This window comes from Psittacula echo (assembly GCF_963264785.1).
Source record: "Psittacula echo genome assembly, chromosome: 4".
In the NCBI taxonomy this organism is placed as follows: domain Eukaryota; kingdom Metazoa; phylum Chordata; class Aves; order Psittaciformes; family Psittacidae; genus Psittacula; species Psittacula echo.
In genome coordinates this window covers 108,230,589-108,257,534 of record NC_137738.1, presented here as the reverse complement: position 1 = coordinate 108,257,534, position 26,946 = coordinate 108,230,589, and the positions used below count along the sequence as shown (strand labels likewise).

Here is a 26,946-nt window from a genome sequence, read left to right as displayed (position 1 = left end):
CAACACTACTTCCATCAAGACATACTGTTTCCCACTGGAATGCTTCAAAGCTCTGACACACTCAGTCTGCCAAATGCTCCAATGAACTTTGCCTTACTTTATACACTGGACACGGGTTTGATTCGCGTGGTTGGCCTTGAGCATTATTCCATGCCGCCAGCAAGTGGCGAGTATCGCTTCCCAGGTCTCCATGGGCACGGGTGTCCCTGAGGGTGGGTGCTGTCAGAGGCGCTGTGACCGACAGGGGCTCTGCCGACCTGGCAGAGAGGCGCAGGGCACACAGGACTGCGGTGGTGTCTCTGGGCACCCCGGCGCCACGTTCCAGCAGCGATAACTGCCCCCGACATCCATTACCTGCCCCGAGACCCATTCCCTGCCCCCTGACACCCATTCCCTGCCCCCTGGCATCCATTACCCGCCCCTGAGATCCATTTTCTGCCCCCTAACACCCATTACCTGCTCCAAGACCCATCACCTTCCCCCATGCCACCCCCGGTACCTCATCACCACGACCGCAGCGCACATGCGCGGCAACGGCCGCTGGGCGGGGCGGGACCTGTGCGCATGCGCGGGGCGGGCGTTGCCTGGCGACGGCGGTTCGCTGGTGGGCGGTCCCCGGTGCTACGGGCTGCCTGTGCGGGATGAAGCGCGGAGCGGGTGCGGAGGCTGCGGCTCCGGGATGGCGGGACCCGGGACAGGACCCTGGCGGCACCGACCCCGACTCTATCCCCGGCCCTGGTCCCGAGGAGCGCATCGCTGCCCGCCTCGATACCAAGCGCCGGTGAGAAACGGGCCCGATCGCACCGCCGCGGTTGTGGCGGCTGCACCCCCCGCTGTCTCGCCCTAAATCAGAGCCGGGTCCAGGCGCCCCCGTGCCCTAAACCGGCACCACGTCCCGCACCTTCCCCCCAGACCCATGTCTGGTCACAAGTGATCTCGTCTTCCCCTAGCTGGCACTGGGCTTGATGCCCCCGGCTCCAAACTAGTGCCAGTTCCCCATCCCTCACCCAAACTGGCGGGAGTCCCAGGCACCCAAACCCACTGAGGGCCAGCACCGGCTCAGAGACCATCCCCAGGGCTCAGAACATCCCCTGCCCACACCAACACTGGGGCACGAACTGGCAGGGCAGGGACCTGACGTGGCCTTACCAGCTCTCTTGGGACACAGGATCTCTCCCCAAACTGGACTTGGATCAGGGACCACCCTGAACCCTGGACCAGTCAGAGGCATCCTGCATGCCTTGCCAAGTGGCAGGAGGTCAGAGGCCATGCCTCCAATCCCAGCTCGGCTCAAATTTGTGGATATCCCTGCTGTGTCCCCAGCCCAGCTCTAGGGCAGCAATAACCCTTCCCCAAGATATGGTCCTGCCATGGACACTCTGCCCCTGCAGACAAATCAGCACCAGACCCATGGCATCCACAACCCATGATTCCCAATCTGGGATGCACCAGCAATGAGGCACACAATGAGGCAAACCTTTCCCCAAAGCAGGACTGAACCCACCACCCCCTCCCCAGCCTAAGAGTGAACTATAGCAATGTGCCTGCAGACCCTGTTACCAACCCATGGGGTCAAAACAGACCTAGGTCACTGACATCCACCCCCACTCCAACAGGCTTATTTTCCCCTTCCCAGTCCCAGAGCCTGCCTTAAAGGTTAAATTGAGCCCAAGGATCTAGCATGGGATCGGTGCCAATGCTGAAATGGCACCAGACAGAAGCTGGCTGTCTTCATGGCCGAGCAAGGGCCACTCCTCCCACCTCAACACTCCCCAGGCAGTCTCTGCTCCCTGCTCTCCTCCCTCTGGGAAGCAAACAGGGGCAAGTGGGACCCTCCAGCCCTGTGCAGTAGCCAGCCATGGGCTCCTCTCCCGGCTTCAGATAGGGAAGCACAGACTTTGTTTTCCCTCTGGGGGCTGTCCCACCCTTTCGTGTCTCCTTTCTGCAGCTATGGGGACATCCTGGCCTGGGACTAAACCTGCACTGAACCGTGCTGTCTGGGCTGGGATCCCAGGTCCAAGGCCAAGTCTGAGCATTAGGAAGATGGTTCTGGTTCAAAATGTCCTGCCTGTCTTTTTCCCTTTTCTGCCCAGAGAGGCCCTTGGAGAAGAGGTGGAGCTGAAGGCAGTAGAGGAGAAGAAGGAAGAGCAGAGAAAGAGCCACCAGCAGATTGAGGACGGCCGGCAGGTGAGGCAGTAGGGCAGGAAGGTCTTCTTGGGGCCCTGACCTCTAGAAATTTGGCTTTGCCCTACTTTTAGCTTTGTGTGGTGCTCAGAGTTACGCAGCAGCATTTATGTGAGAAGAAGCAGGGAAAGAAACTCCTTAGGACTGGGTCAAGGCTGATTCTTGGGCTGGATCCTGGGGATACAATTTCCGTGTGACAAACAGTCCATATACTGGTACAATCTGGGACTGACACCATGCATCCAAACCCCAGCCCAACACCCCTGACCCATGTACATATGCAAGAGAAGCAAAACAAGCAGGTGTTCTGAGCACATTCCTCTGTGCTGATGGCTTGGAAGGCTTTGCAGGAAAGGGAGGACCCATGGGTGCATTGTAGTCACAGAATCAGAGAATGCTTTAGGTTGGAAGGGACCTTAAAGCTCACCCAGTTCCAACTCACTGCCACGGGCAGGGACACCTTCCACTAGACCAGGTTCTCCAAGCCCAGTCCAACCTGGCCTTGAACACTGCCAGGGATGGGGCAGCCACAGCTTCTCTGGGCAACCTGTGCCAGGGCCTCACCACCCTCATAGGGAGCAACTTCTGCCTCAGATCTCATCTCAATCTCCCCTCTGTCAGGTTAAAGCCATTCCCTCTTGTCCTGTCCCTACAGGCCCTTGTCTAAAGCCCTTCTCTGGCTTTCTTGTCAGCCGCTTTAGGCACTGGAAGCTGCTCTAAGTTCTCCCCAGAGCCTTCTTTTCTCCAGGCTGAACAAGCCAAGCTCTCTCAGCCTGTCTCCATAGCAGAGGTGCTCCAGCTCTCAGAGCATCTCTATGGCCTCCTCTGGACTGGCTCCAGCAGGTCCTTGCTGTGCTCATCAATACTGCCATAGCATGAGAAGACAGGGACTATGGGTCCACACAGGCACCTCAGCGTGGGGACAGGAGCCAGACCCTGGGTGGGCATAGCAAGAGTTCCCCCAGGATCCTTTCCTCCAGAGCTCAGGTCCCCGTGTGTGAGATGTGTACCACCTCCTTCACAGAGGCTGGCTAAGCTGCAATTTGAGGGCACGCAGATGGTGACAAATATCCAGGTGGCTGCTGACTTGAGGGAGACGCAGAGGAGGGCAGAGAATGCAGAGCTGAAGCTGCAGAGGTAAGAGACTGCACGATGGGTCTGCGCTGTTGGGAAGGAGCAGTGCAGATGTGGTGCAGCTTTCTTGGTCATCCAGGAGCGCTCGGCAATCAGGGCTACGCTGAGTTTATGTTTATAAGGAAAACTGAGGCAAAGAGCCTCCAGGTCCTACCTGCCACAGCGGGATCTTTGCAGAGCTCTGAGGGTCTAGGCTGGTGGCTTCCCCAGCTGGCACTACAGTACTATGGATGCCTGGTTACTGGTGTCCTACAAACCCATCACATCTTCAGCTCCAGAGTTGCAGAAACACAGCTGGTTCTCAACTTTTCACCCCAGGAGCCTTTACCATCTGTATTTGTGGTCCTCCTTGCTCCAGAAGCACATGCACATTTGCCCTTGAGTGTTCCTTGCTAAACAGGTCTCCTGAGCCTGGAGGTGACACCACGGTGGAGAACGTGCTAAGAGGTGGCCTTTTTCCAGGGGCTGCCCTTCAGTCATGGAGGTGGAGGTAGTTATTAGCCATAGCAAGGGAATGTGCTGGGACAGCCACATCAGGACATGTGTGAGGAGGGGGAAGAATGTGAGGATGTGCTCATTTGATGAATTGGATATGAAGGTCTTTGCAGTGAGAGTGGTCAGATGCTGGGTCAGGGCCCCCTGATACTGTAGAGATCTTCCTCCTTGCAGATACTCAGTACATGCCTGGACAAGGCCCTGCACAACCTGCTCTGATGCTGAAGTTAATCCTGCTGTGACTGGGGGCTGGTGATTTCCTGAAGCCCTTCCAGCCTCTATTATTCTCTGATCATCTCCGTGTGCTTTCCTGGGCAAACCTGTCCTGCTTCACCAGAGGAGCTGGGCAGACTCCGAAGGATGGGCTCTTTCAGCCCCGTCCCCAGGATTCGATCAGCTCGGAAACCCTGAGTCCTCGCTCCCTCTGCCTTTGGAGGGCACTGTAGGAACAGTTTGTGGAAGGCTGTCTGAGCAGGATGCATGTCCCTTGCTCAGTGCGCTTCCCTGTGGGAATCTCATTAAGGAAGGAGGTGCCGTGTCCAGGAACTGCCCGTAGAGCAAGTTTGGGGGTGGCAAAGGTGGTGGCAGCTGTTCATCCTGAGCCAAGGGCCATTCCTGGAGCACGCTGAATGGTGTCTCTGGAAGAGGAATCATAGAATCATAGAATAGTTAGGGTTGGAAAGGACCTTAAGATCATCTAGTTCCAACCCCCCTGCCATGGGCAGGGACACCTCACACTAAACCACTGAGTTTTGTAGTATAGATGCTGGCTGCTAAGCACCATTTGGCTTTAGCTGGGGTATGGTCTCTGCCCAGTTTGACTACCAAGTCTAGACGTAGCTGGGAGGCTGTTTGGCACTGCTTGTCCATCTCCTGTTGCCCAGAGACAGCTTGCTTGGCAGAAGCACTAGGGCTTCTTACAAAGGTGACTGCTGCTTGAGCTGAGCTCCTCAGCCTTTTCTCCCCTGGGTAAGGGCAGAGGTGGCGAAATGCCTGTCTGAAGAGAAGGGCCTGCAGGATCCCACCTCTAACAAGCACTTGCAGGAAAGCTGCTGTTCCACTGGTGTCTTGAGGCCACTTTGAATTCAAACTGGGTTATGCAGGAAAAAGTGCTCCTGCAGGCTGGGCCACCAAACTGTGTCTTAAGCACTTGCTGCCCTGCTCCAGCTCCCCATTTGCCGTGTGCTCCTTATTACATACAGGATGCAGAAACTGGAGAATGAAGCCAAGTCTAGCACACAGAAGTTTGCGGAGATCACCTCCAAGTGGGCCTTGGCCAAGGACATGACGATCCCACAGGATCTGTGGCAGCTGCTGAACCAACAGCAGCAGCTGTGTGTGCTGCTTCTGGAGCAGAAGAACAAGCTCATCGGTGAACTGCAGCAGGTAGCATGGGGACGGGGCAGGAACAGCTGGCAAGGCTGGGGAGGGTTCAGCCTCTGGAGGATACTATTCTAAAGCATCCCAGTGTCTGGATCTTCAATCCACCAGCAGGTGGCTGGGGGCGGTGCGGTGTCAGTTGCTTTGGGTTGAAACTGTGCCAGGAGTTGCAGTGCCAGTGTCCTGCCATGGGTGCTCTAGCAATGCGCAGTGTACAGGGACAGACACATAGGACACTGGCAGCAGTACGACAAGCTGGCGGGGCCCAAATTACACAATAAAAATAAAAGGCACATGAGCAGAAAGGGGGAGTGGTTTTGTGGAGGGAAGAAGGCATTCCCACATCAGGTTCTCTTGCCCCCAGAGAAGGAGTGGTGTGTCTGCAAGGCCTGTCACCTCCCATCTCACCTGGACCTTTGGCAGTGATGATCTGTCTCTCCTCCCATCTCTAGCTCTTTGCTGTCATCACCTCTTGTTTGGAAAAGACAGAGTCCTACCCTACCTGCTAGAACACATCTGGGTCCTACCCTTTCAGTTAGACCCTGAGGATTCCTGATCAAACCCTTCTGTCTGATTTCAGCTTCTGCTCTCCTCCTCCAGGAGCTGAAAAACAAAGATGAGCAATATGTGCAGGCCATTAAGAAGCAGTCAGATGATATCCACCTGCTTTTGGAGAGAATGGAGGAACAGATCAGGACCATGCTGAAAACTTACCGTCATAACTTCCTACAGATTGAGGTAGCCAGTTCATATGGTGGAGGAAGAGCCCAAAAAGAAAACCTGCAGCCACTTGTTTCTGCATACCTATGTCAAAAAGAGCTCAGGCTCATTGCACTGACTGGGTTAACTACTGTCCAGAGCAGCATGGCTGATGTCTTGGTGAATGAGGCTGAAATCCAGCCAAACAAGACCACTGAATGGTGCTGAGTGCTGAGAGGCTGGTTTATACCATGCTGTGAATGACTGTGGTTCAGTGCAGAGCAACTCAGTCATGTGTGAAAACTGTTACTGCTTGATGGCTGGTTATTCATGTCTGTAAAAGCCATAAAGTACCGTTGTGGTTCTTTAGCCTTACCTTCTGCAGAGCACAAAGTCCCATCTCGCGGATCAAACCTGCACTTGTTGCTGAGTGAGGACATCCTTCTCCATTCAATGTCTTGTAAGGTGGAATCAAGTGGCTGCCTGATCCAGCTCCACTGCTAATTACCAAGCAGTGATTTCCAGTGAGCTGACATTGCTACCCACCACCCAGAGCATCCCTCCCAGCTGCTGATAGCAGCTGTCCCCTTGGGTTTGCAGAGGAAGGACTCCTGATATGGAGAGATCAGGCCAGTGTTTGTTCATCAGACAGCAGCAGCAATCTGCAGCAAATCCTCTCCTGGAAGCTGCTGGCCTGGATTAGTGTAAGTTGGCAACAAGTGGTGCCAACATGATGGTGAAGGGCTCTGTCTTCTTCACAGAAAGCTTTTGAGGAGGAACGGAGAGAGCTGCTGGACAGCAACAGGAAGAAGTGGGAGGAAGCCATCCAGGCCCACAATGCACAGGAGGTAAGGTCCATGTGGGATTTAGAATCACTCAATAGTTTAAGTTGGAAAACACTTTTAAGATCCTTAAGCCCAAATGTTAACCCAGCACTGCCAAGAGCACCACTAAACCATGTTCTTGAGTGCTACATCCATACATCTTCCTCCAGGGATGGTGACTCCACCACTGCCCTGGAGAGCCTGTTCCACTGCTTGACAGCCCTTTCAGGGAAGAATTTTTTCCTAATATCCAATCTAAATCTCCCCTGGTGCAGCTTGAGGCCATTTCCTCTTGTCCTATTGCTTGTTACCTGGGAGAAGAGACTGACCCCACCTCACTACAACCTTCTGTTGGGCAGTTGTAGAGAGCGGTAAGGCCTTCCCTGAGCCTCATTTTCTCCAGGCTGAACAGCGTCAGTTCCCCATAGCTGCTCCCTGTATGAAAGCAGCCTGTCCCTCAGCAGTGTGGGGAGCAAAGACACAGTTTTTCAGCCTTCTCTGCAGGGGAATTATCCATGCACGACCTTGCTTTGGGCTACCCAAAGGAACTGTGATCACAGAAGAAAGCTGTCACTGTTGATAAACAGCATTCTCCTTTTGCCCATAGATGGAATACCTCAGTGCCCGCATGAGGAAGGTGGAAGAGTTTGAGAAACAGCTGAGTCAGCTGCGGGTTCAGGATGAAGAGGAGTATAACAACATGAAGATGCAGCTGGAGAATGATGTAGAGGTACAGAAGAGGCTGGTGTGTGCCATGTGGCAGTGGATCAGATCTCCCTGGGCTTTTCTGTGTGTAGCTGGCTCTGGTATGAAAGCCGCAGCTGGTATCTGGTCACCTCAGCTCTTCAGTGTGCACAGTCCAGGCATGTGTCAACAGAGTGACTGAGCTGCTGTTCCCTCCATGGATCCTGTACCACGGCATCCCTCTGCCCTTGGTTCTCAGAGGTCTGTAGCACCTGAGCTAGGCGTATAAGACATCTGAGAAAGTCAAAGGGTTTGCTACCTCTGACATCATGATTGAGAGGAAGATCAAATTGTGTGACTGTCCTGACACCATGTCATTTCAGATCAGCCCAATTTCCTCCTTTCTCAGGGTCTTGGCCTAGGAGGCTTGAGCTTTTTTCTCTGACATGTAGCCGTAGACCAATGATTTCTCTAATGCCCTTGAAGCCCACATGGTGTGAGAACTGTAATGAGTTTGCCCTTACTCAGGTAGGAGGGCATGCTATGGAAGAGCACAGTCCTCCTAGGAAGCCTAGGGAAATACAGGCAAGGGTTGATGTCTGGAAGGTTTTGCACAACTGCAGGTGAAATATTACTGTTTCAAGGTCCCTGTCAGCCTGAAAGGGCATGTCCTGGGGGGACAGTTCTGACTGTGGTTTCTTCATATTGATAACCTGGAAGTGACAGAGCGTGTAACTAGCAGCGTGCTGGAGATCAAGGTTCACAGATGGCGATGGGGAGCTGTTGGAAAAGGCACTTTTAGCTGTGGTTGTGGGAGGGTTGGAGTTGTGGTAGGGGAGGGAATTTATATCTATGTGTCCTTGTCCAGGTTTGACAACATGCTTGGGAACAGGCAAGATTGTCTAGAACAGACCAAGCAGACAAATGACCCCTAAGAAAAAGTTGAAAGGCTGGGGCTGCTTAGGCTGGGAAAGAGAGTTCTGGGGGGAGATATCTACAGATATCTCTGGAAAGTCATGGAACTGCAGGAAAAATGCAGGAAAAAGTCATGGGGTTGAGTTTTGGTAGGAAAGATTTAAATTGGCATTCAGAGTTTGGGTTGAAATTTCAAGCTAGGAAAGTGGCAAGGACTTGGTTAGCAAGAGTGACTGTGCCCTTGGTTTGCTGCTCTGTGATACATGGTTTTAGGAACAGCTGAAGTCAATATCTGCTAGGACTGATTTGGTGAAGTTTTCTCTCTTTGGGGCAGAGGGAGGAGCTACGTGCACTCCCGGTTCCCTTCAGAAGAAAAGAGAAGTTGGAAGTGCCTATTTTCCTGACTAACCTGTGGTATCATTATCCTGAGGTATCGCTGAAGCAGGAGTTTAGCCAATACCTAACAATGAAGTCTGTGGTTTGAGGGTTATTGAATACTCATCAGTTTCACTAGATCGGAATCAGCATTTTAAATATGGGGATTGGGCCATGGCTTTCCTCCATCTGCTATAAGGAGGAGGTCCCTTGGCCCTGCTGGGATTTACCTCCATCTTTTCCTCAGTCAAGCATTGATCCTAACCAGATGGAATGGCTTCTGGATGTCTTCTCAGGCTGTTTGTACACTCTCTGTTGTAAGTAGAGCTACCCAGGAGAGCTCCAAGCCAGCTAAGTCGGGTACCAGTGTCTTCCCTGCTTCTAGCATCTAGGACTCTTTTATCTGCCCTCAGAGATCTCCCTGGGCCTAGAGAGACCCTGCTGGGTATCTCTGCTGTGCAGACTGCTGTGCACAACCAAGCCTGTAGCTGATGCTATAATTTAGGGGCATGCAGGAGCTTCATACCAATCACTTCCGAACATGGAAGAAGTCCTTATAGGCTCCTCAGTAAAGCACTGTATTATGAGATTTTTTCAGTATCAGACTCTTGCCTCCTTTTGCACCTGGAAAACACACTGATGAATTAAGCCACACCAGCTCTCACCCATCCATGCAGTCATCCTGCCTGTGATGCCACTGTGCACCTGAGCTCATTTCAGAGTGACCTGTCGAGCTAGCAGAGAGCAGTTCATTGGCAGGATGTGATATCTCCCAGCCCAGAGCAGCAGCCCCAGGAGACTGGGGCAATCAGCCCACAAAGTGGCTCTTCCTTTCCATCAGCTGTCAAGCAAATGAGGTGCTGGGAAGCTGAAAGAGTTGTCTCCTCCATTGCAGATGTCTCCTCCATTGCATCTGTGGAGCAAAGGGAGCAGAACTCACTGCCTCTGTCCTGTGTCCAGGCTATGCAGTGTGATGCTGCCGTCACAGATGCTTTGCTTGTTTTATTCTGGTTTCATTAAGACCTGGAGCACAGGCAGTCCTGTGTGTCCTTTCCTCCAGCTTGCCAAATAACTTCTGAGCCTCTTGGTTAATTGAGAGACATGCAATCCTTAAAACTGATGTGCAAATCAGCGTCTACATTGAAGAGAGAGGCCAGAATTAGTGCTCCACTGAGGCAAAGTTGGATAAAACATGTCCTCCGTTCCCTAGACATGGCCCTGTAGCCCGTACTGACGGACAGCCAGCATCTCCACCCCTCACACATGGGGGATGCCACGTCAGCTGGGAAAATGTGTGTGGGAAGATGGGGTTTGGAGATGCAGGATCAGTAGGATCCAGGCTTTAGTGTGGCCTTTGCTTATGGCACAACTTTTTCTCATGTTTTCTGGAATGTCAGAACCTGGAGAGGCAGCTCCAGCAGATGAAAGCTGTGTATCTCCTGAACCAGGAGAAGCTGGAGTTCAACCTTCAAGCGCTTAGGAAGCGGGATGAGGAGAACACCATCATCAGAGCCAAACAGAAGAGGAAGCTCAACCGGTAAAAAAACATCCCTGGAAGATGGGCTCTGCCTTACCAGCTGTCACCTCCCATATGCCAATTTTTGGGGAGTCCATCACCTAGCACAGGCCAACGAGTTCTGTCCCAACCCATCCCTGGGCAGAGGTTAGCCCAGGGCAGGGTCATCCCCAGAGCACTTGGAATAGGCTGGCCATGGCCAGCTGCATCAGGGTCACTCAGGCCTTGTCACTGAGTTAATGCTAGTAGATAAACAGCCTGAAGTTCCAAAGCTTTCATACAAGCTGGGTATGCCCAAAAGTGCCTCCTTGGGGGTGCCCAGCTTTGCTGTCCCTCCCCAGGCTCCACAGCTTGCTCAATAACCTGAAAATAAAACTGGCCAAACAAGAGAAGCAGTTCAGAGAGGAGAAACAGAGCATGGCAGCCGACTGCGAGCGCATCAGAGTGCGGTGCAAGGACGTACAGAGGAGGATGAGGTGGGGTGTGCGTGGGCATCCACCCATGACAAAGCCTCAGAGCACCTAAGTGAGGTGCAGGGGGAGCTGACTCGTCATTTTGGGGCATGGAGCCTGCTTCCATGGGCCATCTCCCTTCTGCACAGGCTGTTTGCTGTTGCCGATGCTGAGAAGTTCACGGAGGTCTGGCTTATGAATGAGGCAGAAGCCAAAGAGCTGATGCGGAAAGCCCTCGATGCAGATCGCATCATACACATCCAGCAGCTGGGGCTGCCCTGGGAAGAGCCTCATTACTGGTTCCTGAACAACGTTGGCCCCCTTGGGCATTATAAGGTGAAGAGGAGGGCGACCAAGCTGGCTGCAGAGGTCCTGACAGGTACGATGCACAATGCCCTTGTCACCCTTGTAGCAGTGGGAGAGCCTCACCTTCCTCCATGACATCTCCTTCTGTTACTCCTGTCGTTGCCATTGCAAGGTAGGATCTTACAGGGGTGACATTTTGAGCCCAAGCAGAGGCTGTGCCCAGCCCTGAGCTGGCTCATGCCAAGCCAGTGTGAGGATCTTTGTGCTGTACTTTAGCCCAGTGCTCCCAGTTCTGGACAAGCTGACCAGAGATTGTGTCCCAGGTTCTTTGGGGCACTTTTCAAGTCACAGGGAATAATTGTGATTTCCCTGATGACTCCTGCAATGATGTGACTGGGGAGCACAGTCAAAACATAAAGGTGTTTGCTTGTCCTTCTTTCTCCATGTTTCAGAGGGCAGCTCTGGGGAAGGACAAGAAGAGGAAGGGAGAGAGGAGAAAGAAGTGGGCAGCAGTGAAGGGGGAAAAGAAGACACAGTGAAGGTTGAGGGCAGAGTCACAGCCCTGCAAAATATCTCCAAGAAGACTGCAAAGAGGATGCTGGAGCTCATGAGCAAAGAGCTGGTGCGTGATGATGTAGCATGTGCCTTGGTCAGGGAGCAGCCATGTCGTTCCCTGCTTGCTCCAGCTTGTAGTGGATCTCTTCTGAGCTCCATGTCTTGGGGTGAAGGCTTCTGTATGGCACTGCCTTGCTATACCAAGCAATGCTGCTGTCAGAGAGCTGCCCCAGGGGCTGAGAGAGGGTCTCCAGTGGCTGTTCCAGAGCCCCCTGGCCCTGCCCAGCTTCACACTGCCTGGCTGTTGCCCACCCTCCCAGCTCAGCTTGCCAGCACAGAGATGGCATGGCTATAGCATGGCATTGGCTGGCCTCTGGGCAGGGGCAGAGACACTCACTGTTTCTCTGCACCCTCTTCTCTTGCCTGTCTCCCTAGGATTTCCTCATTGAGAACAAGCTGCTGAAGCCCCTGAAAGCACTGGAGAGGCACAAACGCATCCTCATAAAGCTCGACTACATCTTTGCGGTGAGCTGTGGCTTAGCCCATCAGGGGCTGCAGGGAAGGGAAAGCTCTCTGCCTCATGTCCATGGGGTCTAGGAGTCTCAGCCCCTCCAGTGAGGTCTGGCTGGGCTGCTGGGGGTATTCTGGGGCAGCAAGGGGAGAGGAGCACTGTGAGAGGGTGTGAAGCACTGTGGCTGGATGCTTCTCAACTCAAGGCCGTCCTGCTGACGAATTGGACAACATCTCCAGGGCCCCTCCAACCTGTCATAGAATCATAGAATCATAGAATAATTAGGGTTGGAAAGGATCTTAAGATCATCTAGTTCCAATCCCCCTGCCATGGGCAGGGACACCTCCCACTAAACCATGCCACCCAAGGCTCTGTCCAACCTGGCCTTGAACACCACCAGGGATGGAGCATTCACAACCTCCCTGGGCAACCCATTCCAGTGCCTCACCACCCTTACAGTAAAGAATTTCTTCCTTATATCCAATCTAAACTTCCCCTGTTTAAGTTTTAACCCGTTACCCCTTGTCCTGTCACTACAGTCCCATCCCCATCCTCAGACTCTCCCATCCACAGACAGCCCCAGCTGTCCCACACTATCCCCTTCTTACCACTTGCTCCTGCCTTGAGTGGCATCACCAGAGGGGTACCATCTGCTCCTGGGAGATGCTCTTTGTTCCACTCCCCCTCCCATGATGTCTCAGCGGGAGGCTGACCTGGTTCCTCTTCCTCCCCAGGCCATCGGAATCAACAGTGAGGATGACCTGTACCAGCTGCTGAACTTTTTCCTGAAGTACAAATCCCAGGAGGTGGGTGCCAGCCAGGTGGGACCACCAGGGACAGCAGTGGGGAAGAGCCCAGGGGTCCAGGGAAGGAGGAGCAGAACATCTGAACACCCAGGGAGGGCAGAGGGGGGGGACAGCGTGTTTACCCTGAAATATTTCCCTATGATGGGACAAGGGAGTTGAACGCGCCAGGGTTGAGGGGATGTAATCTTCTGTTGTGGTCGAATAGAGCCTCTTGCACATGAATTTTTGCATCAGCTCCCTAAATTTGCTGAGGCACAAGGCTATGGGCAGCTGGAGCTTCCAGGGAGAGGGTGGCTCTTGGGAAGGAGGAGATGATCAAGACACTGTGCCCAGCTTGCTGGCCTTCCCTCCAGAGCCAGAGCAGCCCAGGTGGAGAGCCAGCTGAGAGCAGAGAGGATGATGGATCCGGCACCCAGAGGGACAAATCCCCTCACAGCTTGCTCCCATCTGGGCACATCCACGCTGATGATGTCCTAAAGATCCTGAAAGCATTTTTGCGGGACTTTGACAAGTTGAGGTAGGACTATGGGCAGAGTGGGGCTGTTGTCACTAGGAGGGAGCCAGGCTGAGGCACAGCAGGGGCTCTGGGTGGACTGCATTGCCTTGGCTGCAGTGAGAGCTTCCCCCTGCCTGTCCTGCAAGATTACAGAGGGGTGAGGATGGTCCCACCAGGGCAGGGGTACAAGCAGTGCCTGTGTGAGGGATGGCTGGGAATAACCAGGCAGGAGATGAGTAGCAGCAAGGGGAGGGAAGCAAAGTCCTGGAGCAGGCAGGTACTGGCTGTGGGGTTGTGCTCATCCATGTGATGATGGCAGTGGTGCTCAGGGCAGCTGAGGGGCTATTCCTCTTCAGTGAGGAGCTGAGCCCCAGAGCTTTGTTCTCTGTCCCCCAGGCAGAGGGAGGGGGAGGAGAAGGAAAAGGACAAGGACAAGGAGGTGCTACAGGTACGGGACAGCTCCAAGGATGGGGAATACTGGGAAGCTGTGGCACATGTTATCCCCGAGACGACGTTGAAGCTGTGGGATGCGCTGGCAGCAGCACTGGAGGACTATTAGTGAGTGCCTGGCAATGCTGCTGGGGACAGGGCAGGCTGGTGGTATGGCTGGGGAAACCACAGTGGGGCTGGCACCACCACCAGCCCTCTGCGCTCCTTGTTCAGTGAGGTCCTCAAGCGGAGAGCCATCCTGCTCACCGAAGCAACCATCCTTCAGCAGCAGAACTCAGAGCTGCGCCGGTTGCTAGAGGAGTACATCAGCTCCGGGGTGAGTGCAGTATCCTGCTCCTTCATCCACCCCATGCTGTGTGCCCCACACAATGCTCCCAGACATGGGGCCATTGCCCAGAACCCATCGCTGTCAGGCTCAGGGGCATTGTCCCTACAGTTGAACAGCAAACTGATCTGCCCTCCCACACAGTGGATGGACCTGAACCTGTCCTGACCTGGGGAAGCACAGTGAGTACCCAGGGCCAGGCCACAGCTTTTCTCTGCCAAGAGCTGAAGCTGTGTCTGGGGCCAGGGCTAATAAACCCTTCCCAAACCAGACATGAGTGTGTGTGTATCCTGAGCGCCCTGCTTGCCTCCAAAGATGCTGGGGAGCCACAGCCAAGCGTGACCCCAATCCAGGGGACTCATGGCACCGTGGGAAAGCTTTTCCCATATCACTTATGCTACAAAGCCATGTGGTCTGTGTCCTCCCTTCTCTCCATGGAGCCCAAGCCAGAACCCTCCACCTCCCGAGGGTCAGCATCCCAATGCTGTGTCCTGGCTTTGGCAGAGCTCACCTTCCTTTACCTGTTCTTACACCTTATTCCCTACTTTTACTGCCCAAACACCTCTTTTCCCCCCAGAATACCCCCAAACAACCCACTCCCAATTATTTTTCCCTCAGTGGTCCCAGGGCTGCTGCATCTGTACCCAAATTCTGCATTTTGGTGTGGCCAAGTTGCATCTGTGACTCCAGGCCACCCCCCTGGTTCACACCAGTTCTATTTCATTCCTAGTACAGGCTTTATCTTTAGCCTTGACTCCCCTGCTGAGTGCTAACACAGCACATGCAGTTTCTCATACCAGAGCAGAATAACACCGTATTGACTTCTTTTTGCTGTCCTTGAATTGTTTTCACCTTTCTCCTGGTCCCCATCAGGGATCCAGCCAGCTGCAAGGGCTGGTGATCCTGTGGGATGGCTTGCTGTCTGCACTCCTGGGGTACAGCAGGATCCATGGGGCAGGAATTCAAATAAAAATGCCAAGAGTGTGAGGGTGGAGGGCAGGAAAAGGGTTTTGGGGCAGCGGAGGCAGGGATGGGCATGCTGCCTGGGACAGGGGAGCAGCAGACACCACCCAGCACATCTTGCTCTGCTGGTCTCCCAAGACTGCCAAGACACCAGCTCCTGGAATCAGGGGATGTTCCACCTGCAGTCCTGCATCCAGCTCTGGGTTCCCAGCATGGGAAAGAGGGACATGGAGCTGTTGGAGCGAGCCCAGAGGAGGCCATGAAGATCCTCTGAGGGCTGAAGCACCTCTGCTATGGAGACAGGCTGAGAGAGCTGGGCTTGTTCAGCCTGGAGAAGGGAAGGCTCCAGGAAGACCTTAGAGCAGCTTCCAGTGCCTAAAGGGGGAACAAGAAATCTGGAGAGGGGCTTTTGACAAGGGCTGTAGGGACAGGACAAGGGGGAATGGCTTTAACCTGACAGAGGGGAGATTGAGATGAGCTTTTAGAAAGAAGTTGTTCCCTATGAGGGTGGTGAGGCTCTGGCACAGGTTGGCCAGAGAAGCTGTGGCTGCCCCATCCCTGGCAGTGTTCAAGGCCAGGTTGGACAGGGCTTGGAGCAACCTGGTCTAGTGGAAGGTGTCCCTGCCCGTGGCAGGGGATTGGAACTGGATGAGCTTCAAGGTCCCTTCCAACCCAAACCAGTCTGTGATTCTAGGATTTGGTGTTTGGGAACCTCATTCCCGACAAGGGACACAGCAGCCTCCAGCTCTTGTAGCTACAGAGGGAGATAAGCAAGTCGGTGTCAGCGACCCCAGTCCCACCCGGGGAGGGGGGTCAGGAGAACCCTAATCTCCCCCCCCCGACCGTCCTTGTCCCGGGAGGAGTGTGATGAACCGGTGAAGATCCCCCTTCAGCACCCGCCCCGCCGCTTGAGGCCCGGCCCCTGCTCCGCCCTGCTCCGCCCCACCACCGCCGCTGCCAGCGCTAAACGAGCCCCGGCACCGGGATGCTGCAGATGTCCGCCCGAGCCCCTCGTCGCCTGTCGCGGTGGAGGGGCCGCTGCAGGCGTTGCTATTCGCCCTCAGCAAGGTAGGAATCCCCCCTAACCCCCCCATTCTCCTTGGGACGCGGGAGCATGGCGCTGAGCACTCGCCGTGCACAGGGGAGCGCCGGGGTCCGGGCACGGAGGCTGCCTCGTGGGCTGCGGTCTGGGCTCTGGGGCAGCCCTGGAGGTGGTAGTCGCGGTCCCGGTGAGGGCCCCGGAGCAGTACCGAGGTTGGGGGTCCGGGGCTGGCGGCCTGGCTCCGGGTCCCGGGGAAAAGTACCGGGCACAGGGATCCGGGTCTGGGCACCGGGGCTGCCCTGGGTTTGGGGATCCGGGCCCAGGGGTAGAACACCGGAGATGGGACCCCGGATCTAGGCACCGCGGCTGTCCCGGGCTTGGGGGTCCCGGTCAGGGCACCGGAGCAGCGCAGGGGGTCTGGGTCCGGGTCCGGACCCCGAGGGAAAGCCCTGGGGGTGCGGGTCCGAAGCGGCGCCAGAGGTGGAAGTGGCTGTCAGGGCACCGGAGCAGCACCGAGGTTGGGCGCCGGCTGCGAGAGTCCCGGTCTGGGCACTGCAGCAGCGCTGAGCTGGGGCGCCGGGGTTGCCTCGGGGCTGCCGGCCTGGGTCCGGGCGCAAGTACCGGGTACAGGGATCTGGGTCTGCGCACCGGGGCTGCCCCGGGATGGGGGCGAACCCCGAGCTGTGGGTCCGGGCCCCGGGGCCGCCCCGTGCAGGGTTCGGCCGCTTCCCCGCGCTGTCGGAGCGCGTTGTGGAGGGCGCCCTGGGCGGTGTCAGTCAGGCGAGCGCTGCCCGGGGCGGGAGCGGGTGAGTCACCGGCAGGAAACCGATTGCATCAGGAACGGGGATGTTTTTCCAACCGGGAATCCCGGAAAGCGCCGCTCCAACCTCTCTCTATCCCCTCTCTCCCCAGCGCCATGGAGAAAGGAGCCAGTGACGGTGGCAGCAGCCCAGAGGTGTTGCCTTCGTCTTCCACGGCCACTTTCAAGGAGGAGCTGCTGTGCCCCATCTGCTACGACCCTTTCCGGGAAGCCGTGACACTTTGCTGCGGCCACAACTTCTGCAAGGGCTGCGTGAGCCGTTCCTGGGAGCACCAGCGCCACATCTGCCCCGTCTGCAAGGAGCCCTCCTCCTTCGATGACCTGCGCGTCAACCACACGCTCAACAACCTGGTGGAGATGATCCTCAAGGATGAAGGGCAGCGGCAGGGCCGGGCGGCCACCCTCTGTCCCCTGCATCACGAGGAGGCCAAACTCTTCTGCCTGGAGGATAAGGAGCTGGTGTGCTTTGTCTGCCGGAGCTCCAAGCAGCACGAAGGGCACAAGATGCGGCCGGTGCAGGAGGTGGCGGCGGATTTCAGGGTGAGGAATGCGCTAGGCATAGAGGGGGGATGGATGGCGGGCGGAGGCACCCCAGTATCTGGAGGGGTCCAGCCCGCACACCCCATGGCACCAACTTGCCAGCGCATGGCTTTGACTCATGCCAAAGTGTGATTGTACCCACCAGTGTGCTGGGATGAGAGACAAAGCTGCCACACTGCAAGAGTGGGTCCCACAGGAGTGCCCTCAATGCGCTCCCTGCACAGTAATTACCCAGTGCCACCCCGATGGTGCTTTGCCCCACGGGAAAGGGGAGGAGGGCGATGCTCTAGGGGTTTGGAGAGCAGCCAGATCCCTGCATTTCCTCCGCTGGGCTGGGCTGGATCCGGCCACGCTGGTTGTTGCAGCAGCTGGTTATTGCAGCAGCGCCTCGGGGTTAGGAGCGTGTTTGGGATGGGGGTTGCACAACTCCCCCAGCCAGGGAGGGATGTGGGATGGGGAGGCAGCCCCAAGCCCTGTGGGGCAGGATGGGTCATGGCTGCATGGGGAGGAGGAGGAGGAAGAGGAGGAGATGGGCTCTGGCCAGCAGCCGGGCATCATGCCAGGATCCACCGTGTTTCCTGGCTGGGAAAGCAGCCACTGCTGCCCTGACTCAGCCCACAGGGACGAGCCAGATTTCAAAAGTGGTGGGGCAGATGTGGGGCTGCTGCTTTGCAAGGCTTGGCGGGCTGCCTGCAGCACCAAGGCAGGCAGGGACTTGATGGTACATCAGTAAAAGGGCTTAAAACAGCGGGGAGGATTTGTCAGGGAGCAAAGCTTCTCTGCCTCGCAGCAGCAGCATGTTTGCATGGCCCTATGCGGGGCTGACCTCAGCCGCAGGAGGGGAAAGTGTGGATGGAGCAAGGATCCTGTTTAACCACATCCTACTGGGCTTGAGACTCTTATCTCTCTGCACTGGAAACCCTGGGTGTAGGCTTGTGAAGGTCCTGAAGGCATCTCCTTCCCACAGGCCAAGCTGAAGAACATGGAGACTTCCCTGCGGGATAAGGCGAAGGATTTCGGGGCTGTGCATCGCTCCTATGAGTCCATCTCCAAACACAACCAGGTGCGTGGTCCCTACGAGCAGAGAGGCAGTGGATCCAGACACACATGTGCAAACACATGCATACATGTGTAAATGCATGCACATACCCTGGGCAGGAGTGCAGGTGACTCCTGTGTGGGAAGCGGCACCTACCCTGGGATGCTCCATCCCTTGGTGAGGAGGGTGATGATGAGGGAGCAAAGACTCAGATGGGGACTTGAGGGGCAGGGTGATGGGGCTGTGCCTGCTGTGGGAGCAGGGATTGGGATCTGGGGAGGGCAGCGTGGTCCTGGTTGGAGCCCAGCGGGTCCCTGAGTGCTGGAGATGGTCGGAGGGCTCCAGAGAAGTGCTTATGGGGAGGCTGTTGTGAGCCCAGGGGAGCGGGGTGCTCCGAAGGGAGGGGCTGACATCCCCGCGCGGGGCAGGTGGAAGTGGTGCGGCTGGAGGAGCAGATCAGGAAGGAGTTTGAGAAGCTGCACAAGTTCCTGCGGAGCGAGGAGCAGGCGCTGCTGGCCCAGCTGCAGGAGGAGGCACAGCACAAGCACAGCACCCTCGAGGGCAAGATGAAGCAGTTGGCAGATGAGAGCCGGGCCCTGCTCAACGAAGCCCGCCAGCTGCAGGTGGACCTCAAGAAGGATGACTACACCTTCCTCATGGTAAAGTCCTGCCAGGGTGCTGCCCCATGCTTGGCATCTCTGCCGGGGTGTGAGCAGGGCACTGGGTGATCCTTTGGATGTTTGCAAGCCCCTGTGAGCCCTTACAAGCCAGGGTCTGATGCTTGGCATCTCCTTCTCTTTCAGACCCACAAGAATCGCAAGCGCAGGTAAGTCCTGGTCCCTGCTGTGTCCCCTGCCTGGTGACACAGGGTGCTCGGGGTGGTTGAGCCCCCATATCCCCTCCTTGGGGATGAATGGGGTCTGCTGCCTGGCTGCACAGCAAGGTCTCTGCCCCAGGCGAGTTCCTTTTTTGTACCCCTCAGGTATGAGTGCTCCAGCTCAGGGGTCCCCAGGGCCAGGCAGCACCCCTGGGTGCCTCTGGGCAGGATGGGGGGCATATATGCAGAAACAAAGCAACATTACAAGTGTTGGAGGAAGCATTAGAACCGTGATGTTGGGGGGATTTGGTGCTGGGACCCTTATGGGGTGAGAGCAAGGTTTGAGAGATGTGGGGTGCTGGTGGGGAAGCTCTGGCTAAAATGCGGATGCCAGGAGACCTGGTCAGTTGCTTCGTCCCTGCCCCATCTCCATCCTCTGCCCCTGTCCTAGGATTGCCTGCACAGCTGAGGAGCCGGAGCCTGTGCAGTCAGGGTTGCTTCTCGATGTTCCCAAGTACCTGGGCTCACTGCAGTACAATGTGTGGAAGAAGATGCTGGACATCATCACCGTCGGTAAGGTGCTGGTTCCACTCCAAGGGGATCATCCCAGGGCTAAAGCAGCCTTTGTATGAGGCAGCCCAAGGGGTGGTGGGTGCTGAAGAGGAGCATGGAGCAGCTATGGCCATAGCTGGGGGGTTGGAGAGCATAAAGGGTGCTCTGGGGCACTTGCACCCCAAAAGGGAAGCCCTGGAAGGTGCATTTCTCCATGGTGAGCTGGGTTAGGAAAGGAAGGGAGGGAGGGTGGATGGGTGGGTGCCTTCAGGGTTGTAGTCCCCTCGTAAGCTCATCACTGCAGCAAGACAGGCTCCTAACACACATCCCCACCACAGTCCCCTTTAGCTTCAACCCCAACTCTGCGGCGGGCTGGCTGTCGGTGTCCGAGGACCTCACCAGTGTCACCAATGGGGGCTACAAGCTGCTGGTGGAGAACCCCGAGCGCTTCACCTCAGCCCCCTGCATCCTGGGCTCCCGTGGCTTCTCCACCGGCTTCCACACATGGGAGGTGGACCTGGGCACCATCAAGAACTGGAGGGTGGGGGTGGCCCGGCTGCGCAGTGGCAGCCACTGGACCTTCCACCATGATGCTCGCTCCGGCTTCTGGTACATCTACCGCCTGTCCGGGAAGGACAGCGAGCTGTGCCGAGCATCCAATATGGCACGGTCGGAGACGGCCATGGGCAGCGTGAGACGGATTCGCGTGGAGCTGGACTGTGACGAAGGGGAGCTGTCCTTCTACGACGCCGACCACAAGACCCACATCTACACCTTCCATGAGAAGTTTGGTGGTACCGTCTTCCCCTACTTCTACATTGGGGGTAGACAGGTGGGTGCGATGCCCAGTTCGCTCCGCATCTGTCCCCTCCAGGTCCAAGTCCATGAGGATGTGCCAGTCTAGTGGCCACCATCTCCTGCCACTGCTGCCTCTACCTGTGTTTGAGGTTCTCCTGGTGCTCTTTTAGCTTTCCTCAGGAAAAAAAACCCAGAACAGGACAAAAAGAATGTATGGGTGTACTGTCTCTTCTTTATTTTTTTCTCATTAATAAACATTTTGCTCTTCTTTTTCCATCTCTCGGTGTTCAAATCACTTCCGTTCCTTTCCTGCATCCCTCCTGGATCAAAGCTGGGAAGGCTTTGGGGAAGAGGTATCTCCCTGCCAGGGGGCTGTAAATGGGAAATTAAACTATCTGGGGGCTCCTGAACCTCATACAAGCACTGCAGCATGCGGGGGTCCATGTCTCCCTGCTGTGGGTAAAGCTGGAGATGGTGGCCCTTTCCCCAGCACTGTGGGGAGGGAGGAATCCCACACAGCTTGGTTGGACTCAGACAGAAGCTTGTGTTTCCCCTCTGCAAGGAAAACTACCAGTGGGGGCATCCTTGAGAACAACAACCCATCCCCTCCAACCCTTATCCCCATCACTTTACACCCCTTGAAGGACTTTTCCATAAATCCTCATCTCCCAGAGCCGGGTGCCGATGTGCAGTTGGGGTTTGGAGGTGGAGGAGGCTCAGAATTGGGATGGGGAGAGACAAAAACCAGCCTCTACAACCCCTTGCTGGGTATGGCCTGACATTAATAGTTCCCAAAAAGCTTTTTCCTCCAGTCTGGTGAACCCTTGGGGTTTGAGGGTGATGTCCTGGGGAAAGAGGGGATGTCTGGGGAGCCGAGCTGCCCTCACTGGCTGGTGCCAGCCCAGCCAGGACCTCACTGGCAGGATGCTGATATTAACGGGTGGTTTCCATGGTTTCTCACCATTTGCATAGGATGCTCCTTAGGAACAAGAGCTGGGGGTGGAAAAACAACAGGGAGAGTTGGAGGCGTGCAGTGCGGGGGCCACCCAGGAACTCCTCCGCCTTGCTTACCTCAGCTCATGTTATCTGTTTCCAACTGAGCATCCCTGGATACCGGGAAAAGAGGAAAATGAGCACAGGTATCCCATCTCCCGCCCTGCGCCATACCCTTATGCTGCTTATCACACCCTTACAAACTGGCAGTGTCTGGAAGTTCGGGCATCCCACAGCCAGCTTAGGCACAAGCAAGGTGTTATTTGGGAACAACAAAAGCCAATGGAGCTCTCTGGGCTGATGGGGCTGGAGCAGGAGGAGGCGTTTGCTCTTTTGTCAGGCCGGAAGGGAACATTTCCCTCCTGTGGCTGCAAGTGCCAGAGCAGGTGCCCGGGGTGCAAACAGCAATAAAAGGTGAAACGAGGCATCGCTTTGGGCAGCGGAACGGAAGCATTTTGATTTTTTTTTTCCAAATCATTTGGTGAAAAATTGGTTTGCAGGAACAGATAGGAATGAATGAACCGGTGGGATCCTGAAGACTCTGCAGGTTTTAGTGTAATAAATGGTACCTGCATCTTCCCCTGGGCTTGATTTCGTCCCACAGAGGCAGATAAATGGGTGATGCCTCCCCGGGACTGAGCACTTGCTGGCACACCCGATTTCATTTATTATGATTATAATGGTGTTTATTGGTTTAGCCTCATTTTTGGCTGCTCTTGCTGAGGGTGGAGCCCTCTGACTGCCCAGGATCCCCATCCCTGTCCGCATTCCCATCCATCCCGTCCCCGTCCATCCTTCCCCTGCAAGCGGGATGGGTTCATGGCTGTGCCTGGGGCTCCCTGGTATCCGGGTGGGGAAGAAGGAGTGAATCTAAGCAGGGGAGGGCTGGGGTTGCTATATAGACCCCCCCATCCGGCTGTACTGATCTCCCCTCCCAGCGTTTTTAGGACCGGATGATATTTCGGAGAGGCAGGCAGCTCTCCCATTGGCTCACAGCCCCGCGATGATGTAATTTCTGACCAATCCGAGGAGAACAGCACCTTTCCCTCCCTTCCCCCCGCCCGCCCTCCCTCCCTCACCGCTGGTACCCTGCGCTAGGGCTGGTGCATCCCGGAGGGGTGGGGAGCAAAAATGGGGGGGGATTCCCCAAAAGGAGGATTCCCGGGATGGCCCAGCCCTGGATGAGGGATCCTGGGGACATATCCTGCGCTGGATGCTGAGCGCTGGGAGAGGCGGATGGGGCTGAGCCTGTGGCGACCGGGATGCTCCACATCTTCCCAGGACCATGAATACTCTGGGATAAGGGGAGTCCAAACCTACAGATCTTCTCGCTGAAGGATCTGTGAATACTGATCGTTGGAGGGGTGAAGGTTGGAGATGTCCAGGGAGAGGAATAGAGGGAGGGGGTGCAAAGCCCTCCTCCAGCCCTGCAACCCCCCGAGTATGGCTGTAGGACAGTAAAACACCAAATACACTTGCCTCATCCTCAGGGTCCTCCTAGGATTCCCTCTCTGGGCAGAGGGGCATCATCCCCGCACACACAGACCTTCCTGCATGGCCACCCAGATGGAGCGCAGCCTGCACATGGGTTTTCCCCTATCTCTCCTATCCCCTCCGCCCATGCTGGCACTGGGATGCTGAGCAAGTTTCCCCGAGCCAGCAGGCTGCAGCCGTAGGAATAAGCAAACCCTTTTCCTCATGCTCCTCCTGTGGCCTCCTCTTGCTGCCGGGGCTCTTTCCTCCCCAAAACCAGCCTGACTCCGTGGCCAGCCTCTCCCCCTGCCACATCCTATCCTGGAGATGGTCCCAAACCCAGCGAAGGCTTGAATGCAAAAGAGGTGGTCCATGGCAGCCCACCCTCGGCAGACCCAAATCTCCTTGGTCTCCTTTTTCTGTGCCTTGCTTCACTGGCACCAGCACACACCGGGGCAGCTGGGAGAGTTGGCAGGGCAGAGGGTGACAGCCCTCAGAGGTGGTACCCACCAAGTGTCCCCAGAGCCACAGCCTCACACAGGGTCTCCAGGGACTGAAGCCAAGCTCCATCCCCCAACATTGCTGGTCTTGTGGAGCCAGGGGACAAGAAGACAGCTCCAGATGAGACCGCCCAGAGCATCTCCAGGGGCTGAGAGAGCCACGATCCCTGGTGCCAGCCACATCAGGGACCATCCTGCAGCCACGTGGGTCCCCACAATGGTTGTTTGTCCCCCAGTGGGCCGCTGCCTCTTGACTCTTTCTTCCCCTTGTCCCGTCTGTCTCAGGGCTTCAACTCCTCGCATGTCCCACAGGCATCCCATCCATGGCACCCACATCTGCATGGGCACCTGAGTTCTGTTGAGCTGGGGCGCAGAGCTTGCTTATCACCCATGCGGAGAGGAGCCTGTTGGAGAGAAGCAACACGTCATTGGCACTGAGTTTATGCAGGATGTTATGGATAACTCACAGCCGAGCTGCAGTGTCGCATGTGTGATCTCAACCCCATTTCCAGCTGGGTCACCCTGTCCTTCCTCATGTCCTGCAGCCATGGGCTTTGCAAAACCATCCTACATTCGTTTTCCACGGGGAAACACCTCCCCATATTGCCCTCATGCTCATTGCATAACAGGGGAGACCAGTGCCTAAATATACCCACACGGTTCCCCAGGGGTGCCGGGCCTGTGATCGCCTTCAGGCGCCGCTGTCAGTGACAAATAGGTCAGGGTGAGGCAGATCTGGGGAAAGGAGAGTCAGTTTAAGGGAAGTGCACAGCCCTAAAGTGGTGTCTGACCTCTTCTGGGCCTCTCTGGGGACCCCCTTTCACCTCAGCATCCGCAGCAGCATCACACCAAAATAGCTCCAGGATTTGGGACTCGGCCCCTCCAAGCTCCCCTTACCCAGTTTGGAGGAGGAGGATAACGAGTCCTCACGTGCCATTGGGGCTGGGAATGGGTCACACCAAATCCCAGCCCTGGGAGGATGGAGGGGACACCCTGTTTCTCCCCACCACGGAGATGACACCTTATGGGTGTGAGGTGGGGGATGCCATTAGGGCCCATTAAACCCTCTGTCTCCCCTTCTTTGTCACTTTGCCACTCTCCAGCTTTGTCCTGCTCTAGCAGAGAACCAAACCTTGCATTCCATCATGACCACACTCCTTTCAACCCATCACTCCCCCTAAACTCCCCCAAAACCCCTTTTTTGGGTCTAAATCCATCTCCCCCACACACCCCCTTTCCCTTTTATCCTTTTTTTCTTCCCTCTTTTTAATACGTTTTCCATTATTATTCCCAGGCCCATCCCGAAAATAGCAGCTGGGTGTGATGTCACCGGGCTGGTACCCGGTTCGTAGAGCCCGCGGGCCAATCAGCGGCGGCGGCGCGGCTGCGCCAATGGCGGGCCGGGGAGGTGATGTCATGGGGGCGGGGGGGTGATGTCATGGGGGGCTCCGGGCCCCCCGGCTGGGATGCTCTGTGCAGACCCCCCGCGCCCGCGTTAAAGGAGCTCGGAGAGCGCGGAGGAGCAGCCCGAGCGCCGGCTGAGCGGTGAGTGCGATGGGGGGACCCCTTTGCTCCAGGGGGGGTGTCTGTGTGTGTGTGTGTGTGTGTGTGTGAGAGACTTGGAAGGAGAAAAGTTCTTTTGGGAGGGGCTGAGGAGGGGGCATTTTTCCAGGGGGTACCTGGATGTTGCTTTCTGCCCGCGACACCCCTCTTTTTCCCCATCCCTCCATCATCGCCCAGTACATCCCTTTTGGGGTGTACCCACCCCGACCCGAGCAGGCACCGCTTCCTCCAGGGGGCTGGTGTGTGTCCCCCGCCTCGACAGCCGAGCTCGAGCTGCTGGAGAGCCCCTCGCATTCCCTTCTATCTCCCTCATTCCATGGGCTTCATCCAGCTCTGCCACGCGTGGCAGCCCACGCCCGTGCTGTGGGGATACAGGGATGAGGCTCAGCATCCTCTGACCCAGCACCCCCGGGGGGGAGCCGTACCCCACTATCCCCAGGACCACGAAGGGGGGGCGTCACCCTGTCAGGAGCACCCTCATCCCACATGCGGGTGCAGGAGCCCTCCCGGAGAGCAAGGCTGCTCTGAATTATTGATGGTGGCAGGATGCTGGTGGAGGTGACCTGCTCCCAGCAGGCGCTGAAAGATTTATTCCACGGAGGGAGCAAAAGCGAGGGGAAGGGAGGTAGGAGGCAGCTGCCATCCTGGCTCTCCTTCGGAAAGGTGGGGTGAAGCATCTGTCGCTTCAAGGGAGGGAGTGGGGAGCCCCTCCATTCCTCCATCACCTCCCTCTGCTGCTTCTCCCAGGGAAGGGGATGGAAAACTGGGGGTCCCCACCGACTCAGAGGATCTACAGTGGAGATCAGGGCATGAAACCCAATGCGTGGGTTTCCGAGCTGCAGCTCTTTGGAGTGGCATCGGGCCCCCTCCCTGCCACGTGCTCTCCAGGAGCAGGATCATTCCCACTGATTCCCAGTCAGTGCATCTCGCTGGGAGCAGGATCATTCCCACAGCCTCTCCACACTGGGCTTTGAGCGAGGTTTCAGCCCGAGGGTGACAGCAGCAGCAGCAGGTCCCCAACCACACCCCGCTCCCCTTGGCTGGCCATGCGGGTGGCAGAGGGAAGGGAGCTCAGCACGGAGGGTGTTTCCTCTCCAAATGCCTTGAACAGCATCTTCATCCAGTGAGGAGGAGGAGTGGGGCTGCTGACAGCATTGCTGGTCATGGACCCCATCCTCCTCTCCATTTCGGGTCTGATGGATGATGTCTTCGTTTTATCCTCCAGCCAGGGCATGAACGCCACGTGAGGTCTGCAAGCGGCTTTTTTTGTAGCACAAAATGCATCCAGATACCAGGGAAAATGAGGATTTGGGGTGGTTGTGCAAGGAATAGGGAGGGATGAGCAAGGCAAATGGTTTTTCCAGCCAGGCACATCCTCGTGCTGGCACACGATCCATCAGAGCATCCCCACCCTGCTTCGGCACTGCTTGGCAAGAGCTGCCCTGGGCAAAACCCTTCAGCCAGGCAAGGAGCAAACCCCTGTGTAACCCCCAAACCCAACAGCCCTGGCTCCAGGGGTCACTGAGAAGAAGGCAGCATCTCCAGGGAAGGTGTCCCCAAAAGGTGCCCCCACATTTTGCCCCTGTGTTTCCTCCCTAGCAATCCCTGGAAGCTGTGGGCAGGTTATTTGTGTGATCCCAGCAGGATGGGGGATGAGGGCTTGGGATTTCTCAGGACCCCCCCCTTGTTCAGCTGGGTTGGGGGTGTTACAGCTGTGGGACAGCTCTGGGGTGCCTACC

At 56.3% G+C, this 26,946-nt stretch overlaps 2 protein-coding genes across 2 annotated transcripts; both read left to right on the top strand.

Moving 5' to 3' along the window:
• Positions 1–641: 641 nt before the first annotated feature.
• On the top strand, positions 642–14,293 carry DRC1 (dynein regulatory complex subunit 1; the record flags this gene model as incomplete). Its single annotated transcript, XM_080615959.1, is given in 18 exon segments — positions 642–781; positions 2,094–2,187; positions 3,209–3,321; positions 5,016–5,199; positions 5,794–5,931; positions 6,654–6,740; positions 7,324–7,446; positions 10,088–10,227; positions 10,548–10,682; positions 10,808–11,037; positions 11,417–11,586; positions 11,955–12,044; positions 12,765–12,851; positions 13,190–13,353; positions 13,729–13,890; positions 13,996–14,098; positions 14,219–14,272; positions 14,276–14,293. Coding segments are annotated over 18 exon segments (2,232 nt in total).
• A 1,762-nt stretch (positions 14,294–16,055) lies between these two features.
• On the top strand, positions 16,056–20,784 carry TRIM35 (tripartite motif containing 35; the record flags this gene model as incomplete). Its single annotated transcript, XM_080616296.1, has 7 exons — positions 16,056–16,138; positions 16,971–17,472; positions 18,440–18,535; positions 18,940–19,170; positions 19,315–19,337; positions 19,780–19,901; positions 20,219–20,784. 7 exons carry the CDS (start codon positions 16,056–16,058, stop codon positions 20,782–20,784), a joined length of 1,623 nt encoding a protein of 540 aa, XP_080472422.1.
• Between the last annotated feature and the right edge of the window lie 6,162 nt (positions 20,785–26,946).